General features: G+C 38.9%; 1 protein-coding gene across 1 annotated transcript in view; it reads right to left on the reverse strand.

Annotated features, from left to right (window-relative positions):
• Positions 1-3,004: 3,004 nt before the first annotated feature.
• mcoln1a (mucolipin 1a) overlaps positions 3,005-18,088 on the reverse strand; it is a 30,977-nt gene continuing 15,893 nt past the window's right edge. Inside the window, exons 4-15 of the mRNA XM_017699087.2 lie at positions 16,517-16,673; positions 15,559-15,640; positions 15,354-15,450; positions 12,946-13,045; positions 12,111-12,217; positions 11,745-11,894; positions 10,775-10,876; positions 10,279-10,401; positions 9,977-10,093; positions 7,825-7,914; positions 7,052-7,182; positions 3,005-5,401 (exon numbers count right to left, since the gene is read on the reverse strand). Of these exons, the coding sequence (XP_017554576.1) occupies positions 5,365-5,401; positions 7,052-7,182; positions 7,825-7,914; positions 9,977-10,093; positions 10,279-10,401; positions 10,775-10,876; positions 11,745-11,894; positions 12,111-12,217; positions 12,946-13,045; positions 15,354-15,450; positions 15,559-15,640; positions 16,517-16,673 (1,293 nt within the window). The 3' untranslated portion in view covers positions 3,005-5,364. The remainder of the gene's footprint in view (positions 5,402-7,051; positions 7,183-7,824; positions 7,915-9,976; positions 10,094-10,278; positions 10,402-10,774; positions 10,877-11,744; positions 11,895-12,110; positions 12,218-12,945; positions 13,046-15,353; positions 15,451-15,558; positions 15,641-16,516; positions 16,674-18,088) is intronic.

Here is an 18,088-nt window from a genome sequence, read left to right on the forward strand (position 1 = left end):
TTGCCGCTCACTTGCAGAGATTTCTCCAGATTCTCTGAATCTTCTGATGATATTATGGACTGTAGATGATGGAATCCCTAAATTCCTTGCAATTGCACGTTGAGAAACGTTGTTCTTAAACTGTTGGACTATTTGCTCACGCAGTTGTTCACAGAGTGGTGAACCTCGCCTCATCCTTGCTTGTGAACGATTGAGCCTTTCAGGGATGCTCCCTTTATACCCAATCATGACACTCACCTGTTTCCAATTAACCTGTTCACCTGTGGAATGTTCCAAATAGGTGTTTTTTGAGCATTCCTCAACTTTCCCAGTCTATTGTTGCCCCTGTCCCAACTTCTTTGGAATGTGTTGCAGGCATCAAATTCAAAATGAGTGAATATTTGCAAAAAACAATAAAGTTTATCTGTTTGAACATTGAATATCTTGTATTTGTAGTGTATTCAATTGAATATAGGTTGAAAAGGATTTGCAAATCATCGTATTCTGTTTTTATTTATGTTTTACACAACATCCCAACTTCATTGGAATTGGGGTTGTAAATAAAATTCAGTGGCAGTGTGGTACATGCAGATCTAAAGTAAGGTGAAATAGCACCAAAAAGTGTTTTATTTTCCAGATTTACTACTGTTTTACTGATGTCAATATTACAATGCACTAAAAACGCAGATACATGTAGGTTTACTGGTTGTTTTGGATAGTAAAAAATGGCTATATTTGTGTTGTAGACATTGCTTCCCCCTGGTTCCTGAGTCGGTAAGTCTCACTACAGTTAACCAGGTCATATCGGTCCACTCTGTGAATTACTTTGTTCACAAATTTTGAAAAAAGGTTGGAAATCCCCTTTAACTACTTGCCCAGTCTATGTCTGTGTGTGCTTACGCATTGTGCTATTACTGTATAAACATGCTTCTTAAGATATGAAGGATGCTAAAATGACTTAAATAACCAAATATTAGGTCTGCATAACTTGAGCATGCGCTTGTGTGCTACATTTTGATTTCAATGTTGTTCAAATATTAACATTACTGGTTAAGATAAAACTTGGTATTGATTTTTTAATGACAGGGACGAAAGTACCAATACGTCAGTATTGATCTGCCCTTCCCCTAACTAAAGCTGCACATTTCAAATAGTCATTCATGTTTGTAGTATTTCTTGCGTGGATGTCTTACTGTGAGTGTGCTTAGAATCTGCCCAGTCATTCTCCCGACCTTTAATGCATCTGAATTTGAAATGCATATCTATTAGAGAGGCCCTATTACTGAGTAAAACTCTCAAGAGGCCATAGCATTTACTAAGCCTCTTACGTCAGACTGAGTCTAATCTGCTGCTGATCAAAAGCCTGCATTAAAGCTTTCTATAACCAATTTGGCTCTAGATGTGAGCTCATAGAATCACGTATCAAAGTGATGAGAGAATTCCAGGTCACAATGTGTGTCTGCAGATTTAATAAACAGATTTAATATGATCACTGTTGGTGATGCTGAACCAACTGGTTTCAGCCTGTGTATTTGAACAGAAGGGTGGGGTCCAGATCACAATGCTTGCACACCAAATGGTTGATTGATTTTAGATAATGAAATCACATAACATGCATTTAAAAAGCCAACCTATACAACAAAACAGTAACAGGTTGCTCTTAACTGACCACTGATCTTCAATGAAGAAAAATACAGACTTCAGGCTTTAAGATGGCTGCTGCACTACAAAAAAAAAACCTTGTCAAGTAAATAAATCTAGTCGACGTATCTAACACTCCTAATTTTGAGATGGATTGTTTAAAGCATATTTCATAGAAGAAAGAAGAATTTACAACCATTTGTCACTGTTTGCATGCTGTGAAATTAGACCTCTGCATTTAACCCATCTGTGCAGTGAAACACCCACATACATGCACACTAGTGAACACACACACTAGGGGGCAGTGAGCACACTTGCCCAGAGCAGTGGGCAGCCCTATCCACGGCACCCGGGGAGCAATTGGGTGTTAGGTGCCTTGCTCAAGGGTACTTGGAGTCATGGACTGTCAGCCGAGGGAATCGAACCGGTAACCTTCCGGTCACAGGGCTGGTTCCCTAACCTCCAGCCCAGCTACTATTACCTGATAGCTACAGTAGCCTCCTTGATGAAAAAACAGCCTGCATAAATTCCATTCTGGTCTATGCTGGCTTAGTGCTGGTCACCCAGCATGGTCATATCAGCATCTAAAACACAATGTTGGTCTTTAGTTATTCACCAGTGCATGTCTCAGCTGATCAGTTACTTTTAGGGTAAGGGGGAAAACTGGATAAATTAGATTTTTGGCCAAACTATCGCTTTAAACACCAAGTTTGGTTGGTTTGAGTAGGAAAATCACCAAACTGTGCTTAACTCTGGCTTATCAGGACCTGAGCCAGGCAGCCCTACTCCAGCACTATGTTGAAATTTATAAGATGTTAAAATAGGAGTTATAGCGCTTTGAAAGGGTGTTATAAGTCTGAGGTTTTCCTCCATTTGCTTGCTCTGTAATGTCTTTCCCAATAAAACAAAACTGTGTTTTCAGATTTATGAAATTATGTTCTTAGTTCGCCACCTAGTGGACAGTTGGGGTATTACCACAACACCTATTTTCCACTAACCAAGTTTTCATCAGTAGGACATTTTATGGAGCCCCGCTGGTGAAATCCTGTATGAATAAAAATAATTTTTATTTATACATCATATTTTTAACTATACGTCATCATCAGCGCTCTGTACATATTCATTAATTGTTTAAAGTTAATCCATTCTTGAATTTGTTCAGGTTTCCAAATAAAGTCCCTCACCTTGGAATGTGTTGTTCCATTTACATGCAGAAGATGGCAGCTTTCTCTCTCACTAGTTTCCACATTCCTTAGATCATTTTTTACAAAAAAATAAGAAATTATTTTATTTTGGTGTTAAAATGACATTTTCAAAATGACATCTCAAGAAACATTCACTGACTATCATGGCACTACATTAAAGAATTAAAGACAGTCTACACTTAAAGACTTCAGAAAATCTGTATTGAACATGTACCAACATGGACAAATCTACAGTAACAAAACAGAGGCAAAACTGTGAATGATACCCTGTAACAAAAAATGGTCTGCTTTAAAATCTGTTTTTAAAAATCCTCTTCCAGTAAACATGTCTGTTCGCCTGTTCACCACACACTAGTGACAGGACTACACCTTGGTCAGAAAACCATGCCACAGTGATATAATGAACATTTTAGAATTTAACATATAAATGTTACATACACCATAAATAGGTTACATAGGTTACGTTTCATTCAAGTACATCCATTGGATGTGACCTGGCCATGCGTTTTTAAAGGAAGAGATCACTGAAAGATCAAGTTTACAGAATTTCCCCATAACCCAATTCTAGCTGATCTGCCAAGACATGCTTGGTGTCTTAAGTTTTCTTCTTTAGTTTTATAGCTGAGCTACATGGCTAATGTAACAGAAGTCAAAGTCACCCAAAAGTTTTGAGTAGACACAGACTTCCATTACTTATTAGCTACAATGACTTTATACTCCAGTGCAAAAGTGAAAAAGCAAACATGTCTTGGCCCATTGATTACGTTAGGGACTGGGGGAGGCATTGAGTAAATCAGATTTTTCAGTGAGCCATTCCTTTACATCTGTGTGGTGAATGGCAAGCTTTCATTCTAGCCTTTGATCACTGATCCATGAATAGTTTCCTCTTCCTCCTGCAACGATTAGGGCTCAGAATTTTTAAAAAAGAAAACTGCTTCTATGTCAGCACTCAAGGTGAATGTAAGCTCTCTCAAAAACTGTGAAAAAATTAACTTGAAAGAAGGTTTACTTATTGTGCGCTTTAAATTCAGTACAGACACAAAAATATTACGAAACAGACAACAATAAATTAAACTTCTGTACATTGTGATTGACTTGGACAAAAAAGTCAAAAAGTGTTCTATTTCAACAACTGCTTAAGTCTGTCTGATTCCATTACATCGATCTGTGATTGTTTAGCTTTCCTCAATGAGGCTTGGGTTTTTAATGGCACTCAAATGCATCAGTTCTGGGGTCCATCAAATAAAGTCAATGCCAGTGTCAGTGGTCCAAGAGGCTGAGGAAACTTCTCAAAACTCCAAAACAAGGCAAATGTGTTTACCATCCAGAGCTGCTCCTGATGTAGGTCAACCGCTGTCACACATGATTAAGGAATTCTATTGTTCTGGATCCTACAGAATTGCAGCACTGCAGCCTAATGAGCCAGTTTACATCAAAGAGCACCATGACTGAAGAGATCACTGCTCAATTATCCAGGATGTGATGACTGGAGCTTGAGAACATTCCAGAACAACTGGAATCGTCTGACCTCAATATGCACTGTGTCATCGCTTTAGTTCAGTGTCCCAAAGCATGTAAAAGAACCATCTCTAGTGGTCCAGTGAAACATTTATAGTCTTCATATGCTGGTCTCTATTAAAGCTCAGCCAGGTTCTGAGCAAGTTTTGTGGAACCAATTGGGATGCAGTCAATTCACACTTAGCTCAAAAATGTCAGACCTTCTGCTTTTCACTACTGAGTTTGTATACATACTCAGCAGTGATGTCTGCTTGACATAGATTAAGCCTAGTCCTGGACTAAACTGCTTTCAGTGGTGACTATCAATTGAAAATGGTAAGCATAGCATGTGGTAAGTGCATCGCTCAAACAGACAAGACACCGAACACTATGTCTGGGGTGAAAAGTGGTTTGCTTTGTCTTCTAGGGAACAATGTTGTTGACACTGCAGCCTGATAAGTGCCATGTCATTGTGGGGTAGGCAAGGATCAGTTCTCTTTTTTTCTTCAAAACACTGAGGCAGTTATTACTCATTAAATTTAAAACATAATGTTAAAAGACCATTAGCAGAACATAAACATGTACCATGGAACACTAAAATCATGATATACAATAAAACCAATGACAGCTACACATCAAAAACCACTTACTTTAAGAAATCTTTTTCACCGAGAGCCCAGCATGGTTAGAGACTGGTTAGATATGGGAGGATGCCTACAAGCCTTCTTTTCTTTTGCCCCAAAAATGGTCATTTTCCACCCTCTGTTGTTAAAACCACTGTTAAAACCAAAGAGCTTGCTCTGTGAAAACCATGGAAAGATTCTGGGAAGCCTAGTAAACAAAGTGGGATTCACTTTTCTTCAGTCACACTGAGCAGAAAAATGTCTTGTGTCCTTTGTATCTTCAGCATGTGAAGAGAGAGAATGTGCAGCTGTATGTCTGTCGGAGTGAGTGTTTGTTGGAGTGCAAGGCCGCTGATAACAATAAATGCAGGTGCAGTTCCGGTGTCGCCATCAGAGGGCAGCAGAGTGAAGTTCTGAGACTAGTTCACCAGTAACACGTCTTCATAGGTGGTGGTCCTGTAAGGTACAGTTAGACACATGTATACATTAGCATGAACAAACTTTTTGAGTACACATTGACAGCAGTATGGTTACTGGCTATCACCTTGGGTGGACAGCTTCTAGGACTAGCAGTTAGGATGAATTCATAAGAAAGTGTGGACAGTGAGAGTGAATATACATTTACATGCAAAAGTTTGAACACCTCCGCTCAATTTACGTTTTGTTGATTTTCTTAAAGTTTATTAAAGTAAAAAGTTAACACATCCCCTTTAGTGAACAAATCTAAACATGACCTTTTCTGCAGACTTTAGTGCATAATTTAAATTTATTTGCTGAGTTTAAAGTTATGGGGGAAAAAAATATATAAAATGTGGCATAAGTTTTGCAAAGGCCGTTGTGGCATGCGCCCGCCCCCTGGGCCCCCGTCAATGACGGCTGCGAGAGCCAGCAGGAAAGTAGGGCCCGAACACCCAGCAGCGACGAATCTTGGCGAGGATGCCACGGAGAGAGCCGAGAGTGTGGAGGGGGCGAAGTGCGAAGCCCGAGCTCCCCGACGGACACGAGTGATGGCAGTAAGAGGAGATGGACGACAACTGTGCCAGTAATGAGCGAGCCCCGAGTGGCCGAGCTGCCAGTAATGAGGAGGCGGAGTGACGAGCCCTCGTTCCCTCTTGGCTCCGGTGCTCATGCTGCCCTTAATGAGAGCCAGCTGATGCTGAACTGGCTGGCAGCATGAGTGCCTTTTAGAAAGAGCTGAGAGGGAACAGACAGAGAGAAAGAGAGAAGCAGCAGCAGCAGCAAGCAACAGCATAGGTTTGGTTGTCTTTACTATTGTGTGATTGTTTGGGTGAATAAAAAGATATGGTTGCTGCAACCCTGAATCCTTCCTCCAGCGTCCTCCTTGAGCCTCGGGTAGCACATACCATGCTACAGCCGCATTTTATGTTTTTTCCACCCCAATATGTTAAATTCAGGAAGTAAAAAGTAATTTTACTTTAAAATGTATAGAAATATAGACAGTGTTACTATAGAAACAGTGTTAATATAGAAACATACAGATGTGTTAACTTACTGTCATACAGAAAAACCAACAAAACAAAACCTTTCCAAACTTTTGCCTACAACTGTATGAAAGTAAAAACAGTATTTTATAATAAAAAAAAAAAACTTGTCCAAATGGACATTTTTATTTCACTCCTATACTATTTTTACAGTATGTTATCTATCAGGTATGATACATATGTAGCCTATTAAATGCACTTGACTTTTATTTTGATAACAGGGTAGCAGTTCTAGGGTTTTATGTGAGTTTTATGATTCTTTTGTGTCCATTTTAAAAATGCCACAATGTTTTTGTTCACTTTGTATTAGAGAGGAGTTAAGGTTTTGCTTGCTGCCTTTCCTTGGACTGAAAAACCTGACCAGATCAAGCCGAATCTACAATTTAAATGAATGCTTTGTTATAGGCTAAAAGTTCCTGTTCCAACGAAAGGCAGCTAGTCACCATTATGCAAGTAAGATCATGCTAATCTCTATTGGCTTATGAATTTAGCTTTCATTCAATGTTAGCATCTTTTAACAAATCCAGCTAAGCTCCTCAACTAAGTTCTAATCTAAATAAAAATAAAAGGATAATTCATAGTCCACTTCTGCACGTAGTCAGACCTGTCACAGCAGCAGAAGAAAGAGCATGGCGAGGTTTCCAGGCCACGGAATTTTCCAGAGTTGGGCGTGTCTTTGCACTCAGCAATGAACGCGTGTAGATCCGTGATGTGCATGGGCTCCTGAGTTTGGTGCTATTAAAAATAAATAAACAAACATATATGAGAGATGCACAGGCGCAGGAGAGTAAAATAACAGCACGAACACTGTAGCATATTTATAAATGTACATTCTATTCACTACACTTCCATTTCATTCTTAAAAATAAATAAATAAGTAAAAATAAACAGCTATCTATATACATGCACACACATCACTACAGTCAGAAGAAAACCTCCCATCTCCAAAATGGTAACTTTACAGGACAAGGTTTCAATGTACGTCAATGGAACCAGACTTTTTTAGTAAGTAATTTTTGGGCCGTTTCTTTTGGTCCATTGATCATGAAATTTACAAACAATGTAAACAACAGGAATTTTAAATTATGTCTGAAACTGTCAAAAACTGAAAAATGGAGATACAAGTTTTTCTTCTGATAGCAGTGATATATATATATATATATATATATATATATATATATATATATATATATATATATATATATATATACACACTGTAAAAACAATGTTAAAAAAAAAAAAAAACAACCATGAGTTTTCTCTCCACTCTTTTTTCTCCACTCAAGCCATTTTTTCAGTTTTTCAACTCTTCTCAATCTATTCCTCCCTCCACACCCTCCTTCTTCTTTTCTCACCTCTTCTGTCCTTCCATCTTACCTTAATGGTCTCATAAGCGCCAGTGATGAGGGCAATGAAGAGCGAGAGCACCATGTAGATGAACAGAGAGATGAAGGTATAAAGGTACACCTATGGAAAAAACAAACACCAAACATAAAAACTCAAGGTACATGTCCACTTGCACCTTTTCTTGCCACATTCTACCAGAGTGGATCCCTGTGCTCACTGCTGGTGACTACATATTTCTATGTAGTTGTTGCTATGGAAAAGTAACCATAACTGAACATATTTGAGTTGTTTACAAGTAACATACAAGCTTGCAATGAGAGCAAAATTCAGATTTCTGCTTCTTATGGTTTTATACTTTCCAGAACGTATCAGTCATCGATAAAAGATAGTTAGCTCAATCAAGGTCACTACCAAACTAGCTACCTTAGCAAGTGATCTTAGATCTCTGCATGGTTTAAATTTTGCCTTCCCAATTGAACCATGTAAACTTTATGCAAAGGTCCCCCCTTCAAGTCTTCCCTGTCAGCAGTTCTATATAAAACCAGATATTTTCATTTTAAATGTTAAACTATTATGGATTCAAAGAATAAAAAGAGTGCCACTGTCACCCCGCTTTACTAGAAATGTGGCATTCTTTGAGCTGTGAAGGAATTGTATTACATCGGTGTTATACATTCTGCATTCTGTATCCGTGTGCATGTGCTGAAGTTGTCTTTTAGGCTGCCTATTTTTGTGTTTACCCCTACATAGAATGTTTGTTGCATCTGTTACTTGTCCTGTATATGCTGGATCTAATCGTGGCATCAGTCCAGCTATATAATTGTGTTAGCCCAATGTCTTACAGGCTAGCTGGACGTCTGAGATCTGCGCAACAAATAAACTTCACTTGTCCAGACAACAGATTAAGTCTCCTGGATCAAGAGGGTTTGGAATTCTTCAGCTGAATGTAATAGATGAACTTCGTGGGCTGGTTTGTATTTAGGAGATGATTTTTTTTTTTTTTAATTAAGACAAATCAAATGTGTAGATCTTTTGATTCTGCTGCTTTAAAGAAAAAGAAAAAAAAACAATTTGTGTCAATTTGTTAAAATGTACGCTAAGGTTTGAAACCTACATGACAGATAATATTGCTAATTTTAGCTCATTTTGAGGGAAAAAAAAAAAACAAAAACAATGCTACCAAATGAAGAACTGTTTCGGGCCGAGAGCTGGCTCTTAATGGTGAGCTGAGCTAATTGATCTGACTCCGTGAAAAGAGCCAGAACCATCACTACTCTCTACCTTCAGTTTTAAATTTTGCTTCAGAGCTTGCCATGAAAATGGACAAAATAGTATGTATGACATGTTTTTACATACATCAAACCTTCCAAAAAAAAAAGAGAAGAAATTCAGGTTTCCATGACATCAGCCCTTCAAAATGAACTGAATGTGCTGAATCACTGAAAGAATGCTTGTTCCTCTTGTGCAGTCTGTCAAAGTGAGTAGTTACTTCACGTTTAAATCTGATGTACACTTTTTTTCTACATATCTAGCTATTCTCTCTTCTCCTTTCTAAAACCACCAGAGCACAGTGTATGGGTCTAATTTGCAACTCGCTGAAAGTGCAGTTACAAATACTTCCTCATGTATAATCCTAAACTTTTAGTCAGTCAGTCATAGATGTGCTCTGACTGCCTCTCAGCAACGGCAAGACTGACCACACTGAAAGTGAAATTGTGGACGTGTAATAATAATGATGTATATAATGCCTACATTTGTGTTGTGCTATATTTGTATATTTATTGGGGGCAGTCGTGGGCTGGAGGTTAGGGAACTGGCCCTGTAACCGGAAGGTTGCTAGTTCGATCCCCAGAGTTGACAGTCCATGACTGAGGTGTCCTTGAGCAAGACACCTAACCCTCAATTGCTCCCTGGGCGCCGTGCATAGGGCTGCCCACCGCTCTGGGCAAGTGTGCTCACTGCCCCGTAGTGTGTGTGTATTCACTAGTGTGTATGTGGTGTTTCACTTCACAGATGGGTTAAATGCAGAGGTGGAATTTCCCCGTTTGTGTGATTAAAAAAGTATCACTTAACTTATAGGTTTAACTATAGACCTGTGTTGCTTTCTTGTACTTTGTTCTTGCATGTATGTGTGTGTGTGTGTGTGTGTGTGTGTGTGTGTGTGATCAGAATATAAACATACCTGGCTGAAGACCCACACCAGTGTGCTGCTCTCCTGCATGCCACTAAAGGTGACAAACATGTCATCTCCATTTATCAGAGAGAACAGGCACTCCGACACCATGGACAAAGATCGGAACTGACAGGAAAAAGAAAAATAACAAAATAAAAAAGAAACAACATAAAATAACTGGACTACAATAACCTCAACTTCTTTTTCCTATAATGTCCTAAATTTCAAATAATCTGAATGAAGTGTTTTCAGACTCAGTCCTTGTCCACACCCAGCTGCCCTCCAATCACATGAGGGCTTTTACTCCATACCTTGACATGATAGGGCCCCAAAACAATCCATCCGCAGAAGCAGTAGCCCAGGTAAATGACTGCCACACAGCAGCAGAATCGGATCACGTTTGGAAATGCAGCCCGCAACGTCACGATCAGAATCTGGAACATGAAAGCAAATCTCCACTCTTCAGCAATCAAAAACCAAATCAAAAAATCAAAAAAGTTTAGAATTTAAATGGAAAAACAAAGACTGAAAGAAAGTCATGATTCTAGATAATAGTGAGTGTTTTTATTTGGATTTGGTAAAAAATTAATGAACATTTGGGCTACTGGACCTTTACTAGATGCTTAATCTAGGGTTAATATCTAGATATGCGTTTCTACATTTCAGAGCTCCATCATTGTATTTCAAAACATAAACCTACAATGACTACCTGTGGCCTCAGAATAGGAAAGTTGATTTTGTGACTCTTATGTATGTACATACACACGTACACACGTACACACATACACACACAAAATTTTTACTTACATTGTACTTCTGAAAAAAGCTGAGGTAGCGAATGACCCCCACCCAGACCAAAAGTGTTGAGGTTCCCAAAAGAATCCCACATATGTCATAAGATGCGATATTCTGCGGGGAGTGCCACAGACAGAAAAACAGAATTAGAGCTGAGACAATGTCAACAAAACACTTTCAAAAAAACATACTCCAATTTCCTGAATAAATTATTTTCGGCTATTTAAAAGAACTGAAAAAGAAGTTTCAGACCCACCACAATACCAAACATCAAACAGCAAATTTGCATAGATATTACCTCAAAAACTATGATACAAAACTTCAACTATGACTAGAAAAAATGAATTAAAACAGAGGACTAAAAGTAGCCTGTGAAATGGAAATAAATATCCAACTACTATGACAGTCAGTTGACATCGAAGGTCACCTTATCTGATGACAATGACACAGTCATTTTGCCAGTTTACTGACTAACAAGCAAATGGCATTCAGATGGCTTTCAGAGGTACATTAGCACTATTCATACTAGATCGGATTGAACCTTGGGAACTACTTTAAAAAGTTTGCCAAAGAGATGTGTGATTTTAGCCCAGCATGAATATATCTGTACAGGAAGAGTACTGCTAAAACAGCATGACTTGACACAGTTCTACTGTCCTCACTACAGGCCTTCTGCACACTAAAACACTTTCAGCAAAAAGGTAACTGTTTTTAAATTTCACAACCATCATGTACTGAGGACATGTACTTCAGGGTTATTACATTTCAACCTGGGCTATAAGTGGTTATTTGGATAAAAAACAAAAAAGATTTGTCCGGTATGACTTGGCCTGTTAAACCTCCAGCAAATTACATTACTTAACTAATGCTGCTCTAATAGTGCTACTGGCAGACATCCCATCATGAAGATGTGGGTGAAAAGGCTCTTGTTGTTTTCCTTAATATGTACCCTTAACAGTGAGGTCAGTGTTGTTTGACAAACCTTTGACTCGATGCCGATCTTGATGAATGAGCCAGTGATGGTAAGCAGGTCACTGATGATTAGGAGGATGTACCAGCCATTAATGAACTCCATTCGGTCTCCCCAAGACACTCTACGATTCAGGGTGTCCTTAAAGAAGTGCACAAACTCCTGCAGCAAAGGGGAAGCATTGATGTTGTACTGGGGTGGTCAGTATGCTGATATGTCATTGTTATTGGAGTTACGATACACTTTTCCAAGTATATCATGAGTATTATCACTAGTTCTATGACAGTAAACAACTGTGTGTCATAAAAAGTTTATGTAGTAGTAAAAGAGTTTAACTGTAGTAGTACTGCTTTGTTGAAGAGCATGAATCTCTCTTACAAGCTGAAGGAGGATTCCTCTGACGATGGAGCGGCTACACAGCAGCAGAGACAGTGCACATACCACTGCTACCATCACATCAAACGCCACCCGAGTATAGTTCTCCGCTAAAGAAAAAGGGAAAAAAAAAAGTGGTCACACCAGAAGGATCACAGGAAGGTCTTGTGGAAATATATCACATGATAGTTTTAGGGATTTGGGGTACAATGGACAAATCATATGACTGAACAAGATAGAAAAAGGGGAGAATGAAAACAGAATTCACTGGCAGTCGGCTTCCCACATAAATTCCACTGCAAAATGTGTCAAGCACAACATGGTGAAACATTAACCTTTGACTGGCCTTAACAACAAATCATTTAAAAAATTGATAAATTAGTATGGGGTGGCTTTTCCTTTGATTTTTTTTTAAATGTTGGAGTTGTGGGTAAACTTACAGTCTTTTAAAGAAAAAAGAGTCACCATTGTTACACTGAAAACAGTTGAAAAACATGGCCAAGTTACACAAGATAAGTGTTTAACGTGAGACCAACTATAAGCTATAAGGTTCAAATCTGGACTCTGGCCATTAAGTCTAGCCTTGGACTAAAATGGTGGATCAATTTTGAAAATCCTTTCTGTCCAGTCTTAGATTTAATCTAGGTCTATGAAAATGGCCATATATGTTTAACCGCATTACCCCCTGTAATTAACTGAATCCAGGCAATTCAGGGAGCATGTAGTGCAATAGGTGACATTATATAACAATCATGCAACAGTTGAAAACACAATTTCAAAACGTGCCCATAAATTGGATTAAACTAAATGTAACAAATTAATTCAATTGTAATCTCACCATGGCCAGACACGCTGTGGTCTCGGCATTCCTTGATAGTGACCTCATTATCCAGACTGACCTTTACTTTGCCGCTGTGAGCCTTGTTGTCCAGCACTATCTGCTCAGACAGCCAGGAAACAATATTGATCACATGTACTCATTTAGTTCTCTACTCACGTGTCAGAACACAAGACTCAGAGCCAACAGAGGGAGGGAGTACATTCTAGTGGAGTACATTAATGGAGAGTGTACATTCTAGAACCATGTGAAGAGGGCAGAGCATTCTAGAACAGTCTGAATGGGGCAAAAGAGTGAGAATGGAGAATGGGCACTGTGCAATGGGTGAGAAAATCCTAGAACTTTGTGAATGGAAAAGAACATTCCAGAACAGGGCAAAAGATGGAGAACATCCAAGAGCAATGTAAATGGGGCAGGCAATTCTAGACCAGTGTGAATGGGAGAGAACATTTTGCTGAGTTTATACATACTAAACATTTGCATTTGGGTTCATTGGTATTGGTTTGGTAGTTGTGCTCTGGCCTTTATGTTTTTTATATCATATTACAGAACTGTATTTTACAGAGACAGTATGGCCAAAGAAAAAGAAGGAGGGGGAAAAAAATTAAAATTCTCTCCTTACCCTAAATTTAGGTGACAAGCCAAGAAATGTTTTTCACCAAAAGTATGCTTTTTCAGTTTTGTGGTAGAGCTAGGAGGCTAATGTAGCTAGCAAGTAATGGCAGCTTATAGCAGAGAACATGTAGTGAGGATTTGGAAGCATGATTTTTTATACATAACAGTTCATCAAATAGTGTCAGGAAGCACATAAGCAACTATATTTGAGATTACTTAACAACACAACACACTTTATGGCAAGCATGTGATTATTTAGGTTTGCAGGTTGCATGACATCAACTGGTAGGACATAAGCATCCATTATTCATTTACCACATACATTAGATTTCCAAAAGTATTCACTCATCTGCCTTCACACGCATATGAACTTGAGTGACATCCCATTCTTAATCCATAGGGGTTAATATGATGTCGGCCCACCCTTTACAGCTTCAAGTTTTCTGGGAAGGCTTTCCACAAGGTTTAGGAGTGTGTTTATGGGAATGTTTGACCGTTCTTCCAGAAGCGCATTTATGAGGTCAGACACTGGTGTTGGGGCCAACTCCTGGTGTTGAGCCCAACTCCTGAAAAACAACTCCACACCATAATCCCCCCTCCACCAAACTTTACACTTGGCACAATGCAGTCAGAGTACTGTTCTCCTGGCAACTGCCAAACCCACACTCGTCCATTGGAATGCCAGACGGAGAAGCGTGATTCGACACTCCAGAAAACACGTCTCCACTGCTCCAGAGTCCAGTGGCGGCACTTTACACCACTGCACTTGGCGCTTTGCATTGCGCTTGGTGATGTAAGGCTTGGATGCAGCTGCTTGGTCATGTAAACCCATTCCATGAAGCTCTCTACACACTGTTCCTGAGCTAATCTGAAGGCCACATGAAGTTTCGAGGTCTGTAGGAACTGACTCTGCAGAAAGTTGGAGACCTCTGCGCACTATGCGCCTCAGCATCTGAGTTGCTGTCATTCCCAATCAATTTAACTTTGTTATAACTGACGGTTGACTGTGGAATATTTAGTAGCAAGGAAATTTCACAATTGGACTTGTTGCACAGGTGGCATCCCATCACGGTACCACACTGGAATTCACTGAGCTCCTGAGAGTGACCCATTCTTTCACCAATGTTTGTACTGAATTCTTGAATTCGGAACAGAGGAATTAGCCCTCCGCAGTTAACCCACATACATGCACACTAGTAAACACACACACTAGGGGGAAGTGAGCACACTATCCAAGGCACCCGGGGAGCAATTGGGGGTTAGGTGCCGTGCTCAAGGGCACTTCAGTCATGGACAGTCAGCCAAGAGGATTGAACCGGCAACCACAGAGCTGGTTCCCTAACCTCAAGCACTCCATGCCTAAGTGCTTGGTTTTATACACCTGTGGCTATGGAAGTGAATGGAACACCTGAATTCGATGATTTGGACGGGTGACTGAATACTTTTGGCAATATAGTGTATGTCTTGTATTTCCCCACTGCAATGAAGCAAATTTTAGACACCTAACATGTCTTGTCTGGTTTACCACATCTGTGGCAAGTGGAAGATTGGGTCAATTAGATTTTTGCAAAACTATTGCTTTAAAGGAACATCCAAAGCATAAGAGCTCCAGGTTAAAAAGAAATTTTCTTGGAACAGGCTGTTCATGGAGTAATCTGGTGCAAAACTTAGTTAATGCCTGGTGAGATCACCCCCAAAAAACTAAACTGAACAAAAAAAATAAATAAGTCACTGACATTTTCATGACTATTCAAAAAGTTGGGATATACATTGTGGGGGTGACCACTACTCACCGTGATTACAAAAGTGTAGCAGTCCGGTATCTCATTGTTTATGATTGTCTGAAGATTTATAGCCTTAAGCTGAAACTGTATCGTCACATTGATGAGCCTGAGAAAGTCAGGATTGAAAAACAGATGAAGAAAAACAAATTACGCAAGAAACACTCTCAAAGACTTTTCACAGTGTGGACATCTAGAGGAACAGAATCAAACTTACTTGTGAAATTTGAGGGTAAAGTTTTTGTAGTCATTTCCTAAAGCTTCTGGAGGTGTGGCAAGTGGGGTGACCCCTACACAGTCTACAGAGAGAGAGAGAAGGAGAAAAAGAGAGAAATGAGAAGGGGGAAGGGTGGGAGGAAGATGGAGAGAGGGTGAGAAGGAGAGACAAACCTCAGATTTTTCTCTGATCACAGCTGGTCACTGTAGGACTCATTTTACAACCATTTGTTTTTAAGTGCACAGTAGGAAGTGGAACTTTTTCTATACTTCTATGAAGAAGTAATTCTCACCTACAGTATATTTATGGCTGTGCTTTGAACGCAGTATGAAACAGGTGTGAATCAGAATTATTTTTAAAAATACACAAAAGAGACAGGAGCAACTACTTACACAGTAGTAGCTTTAAAAACAATACAAGCTTGTTCTTTTTTTAAACACAGAAATTTCTTTTGGCCAAAAAAAAAAAAAAAAGCCATCACAAATATCTGTCATATGCAGCTAGAATTATGCACTAAACTCATTAGATCCACAAAAATGGAACATGAAGCTGTGGAGAATTAACCAAAGGCTGAAATTTATAAATGTAGGTTATCAAAGAGGTTTTAACAGGTTAATAGGTTAAGTTAAACACAAATTACAGCTGCAGTTAGGGTTTACTTCACGACAGTAAAGATAAGCAAAGTTTCTCAAATTTGTACAAAAATGCTGGGCTTGCAAAACACAGTGCCAATGAAACTAGATTACTAGTTTAATGCCTTAACATATAACCAGATAGGAGACCTGTATATGAAGTTACAATAAAATTAATATGCAGAAAGCCTCATATTTGAAAAGAGGTGATCAAATGTCAAATCAAACTAGTGTACATTCCACCAAGTGGTATGAGGAAAAAGTCCATCAGGTGGTATTAATGAACAGTCATGAAGGTCAGTAAGAGGAGTTTAAAAAGGTTTTACCTGTCACAATATGGGGGTCTATAAAGAAGGTGTCGTTGGCAGGGTCTATCCAGCCCTTTTTATAATACTGCTGGCAAAGAGACAGAGCGCTGCCATTGACTCCCACTCCATAAACGTACGCATAGCGGCCCACGGTGGTGTCCGGCAAGGCCAGGTACTGACGGAAGGAAAGAAGAGAAATGGGGGAGTGGGAGAAAAAATAAGTACAAAAGAAAAGTGCAAAAGTACAAAGTGTGAACTATCTGATAATCCCCAGAGTTTTAGATCAGGTTTAGATGAGGCTGGTTGTTTTTGCCCCTATGGGGCAAATTATGATGACAAGCAAAACATCTTTCGGAAACTGCCCAGAGACAATAATCAACCCTGTGTCTCCTGATGAGCCTCTTAAAAAAAGGTGCCAGAACGGTTCTTTGAAGTTATGCTATAGAAGAACCACATCAAACAGACATACGATGACGTATCAAAAATTAATACATAAACAAACTGAATAGAAATAAAAACATGAAATAATGACTGAAAGTGCTGCTTGTTTTCTTTACTCTCCTGCACCTGCCATGTATCTGTGATACATTTCAACAGCAGGAGATCAACAGTGAAACTCAAGCACAGTCTGCTGCAGCTATATGGCCTTAACATCAGTAATACTGAATAACTGAATATATTGGTATATGGCTAATAATACTGGCAAATAAACTTTATCACCATTCATTCAAAGCTGGTACTGCAAACTCTCATGTTTGTTAGACCTGCTGAGATTTATGGCTTTTTCATCTCTTCAAATGATGAACACTAAAGCAACTTGCACAATGGTAACACACACATTCTTTAAAATGAGAATTTTTTTTGTCAGTATAGCTTCAAAGCTCTGTGATTCAATTTTAATTCAATTTTAATTTTACAATTTTTAATATTCACATTATTTATCAAGCTGTTTAAAATGACATTAAGCCTCTAGGTCTTTTTCCCAAAATATCAATATTCACATTGTAAACATTAGTGCATTAATTCAAAAGCATAAATAAAACTGTAGTTTTGACGCATCACAGTGTGTATTCATGGTCACCATCGGTGACAACACTCAACACATCGCTTCTTACTGCAACAGGTTAGGTTAGGAAATAACAGTATGTCAGATAAAATAGTCATTAAAGCTGTACCATATAAATAAAAATCTGTAGTTTCACAGGGCAAGTAAAAACTGACACTATGAATTTTGATGTTCCACTCACAGATATTCACGATATTCAGCACTACACAATCTTGAATTGTCTAACATGATATAATCTCATACGATTAATCACAAGAGTCGCGCGCGCAATGCATCATAATAGCAGCAATGGCAATAATAATAATAGAGTAATATAACACAAGGAATACTTTATTTGACAGAGTTTGACTCTGGATTTCTTAATCAATTAAAGGACCATCGGCAACACATTCTAGAAGTGATGTTCTGCATGTCCAATTTTATGATTCGCTTGAAGATTGGTGAGCGCAGTTGGAGGGAGATCATATATTACCTACTTGTTCAAAACATTTCAAAAACATTTCAGGAGGTGGTGTAAAAATCAC

This window comes from Pygocentrus nattereri, chromosome 12, assembly GCF_015220715.1.
Source record: "Pygocentrus nattereri isolate fPygNat1 chromosome 12, fPygNat1.pri, whole genome shotgun sequence".
Classification (NCBI taxonomy): Eukaryota; Metazoa; Chordata; class Actinopteri; order Characiformes; family Serrasalmidae; genus Pygocentrus; species Pygocentrus nattereri.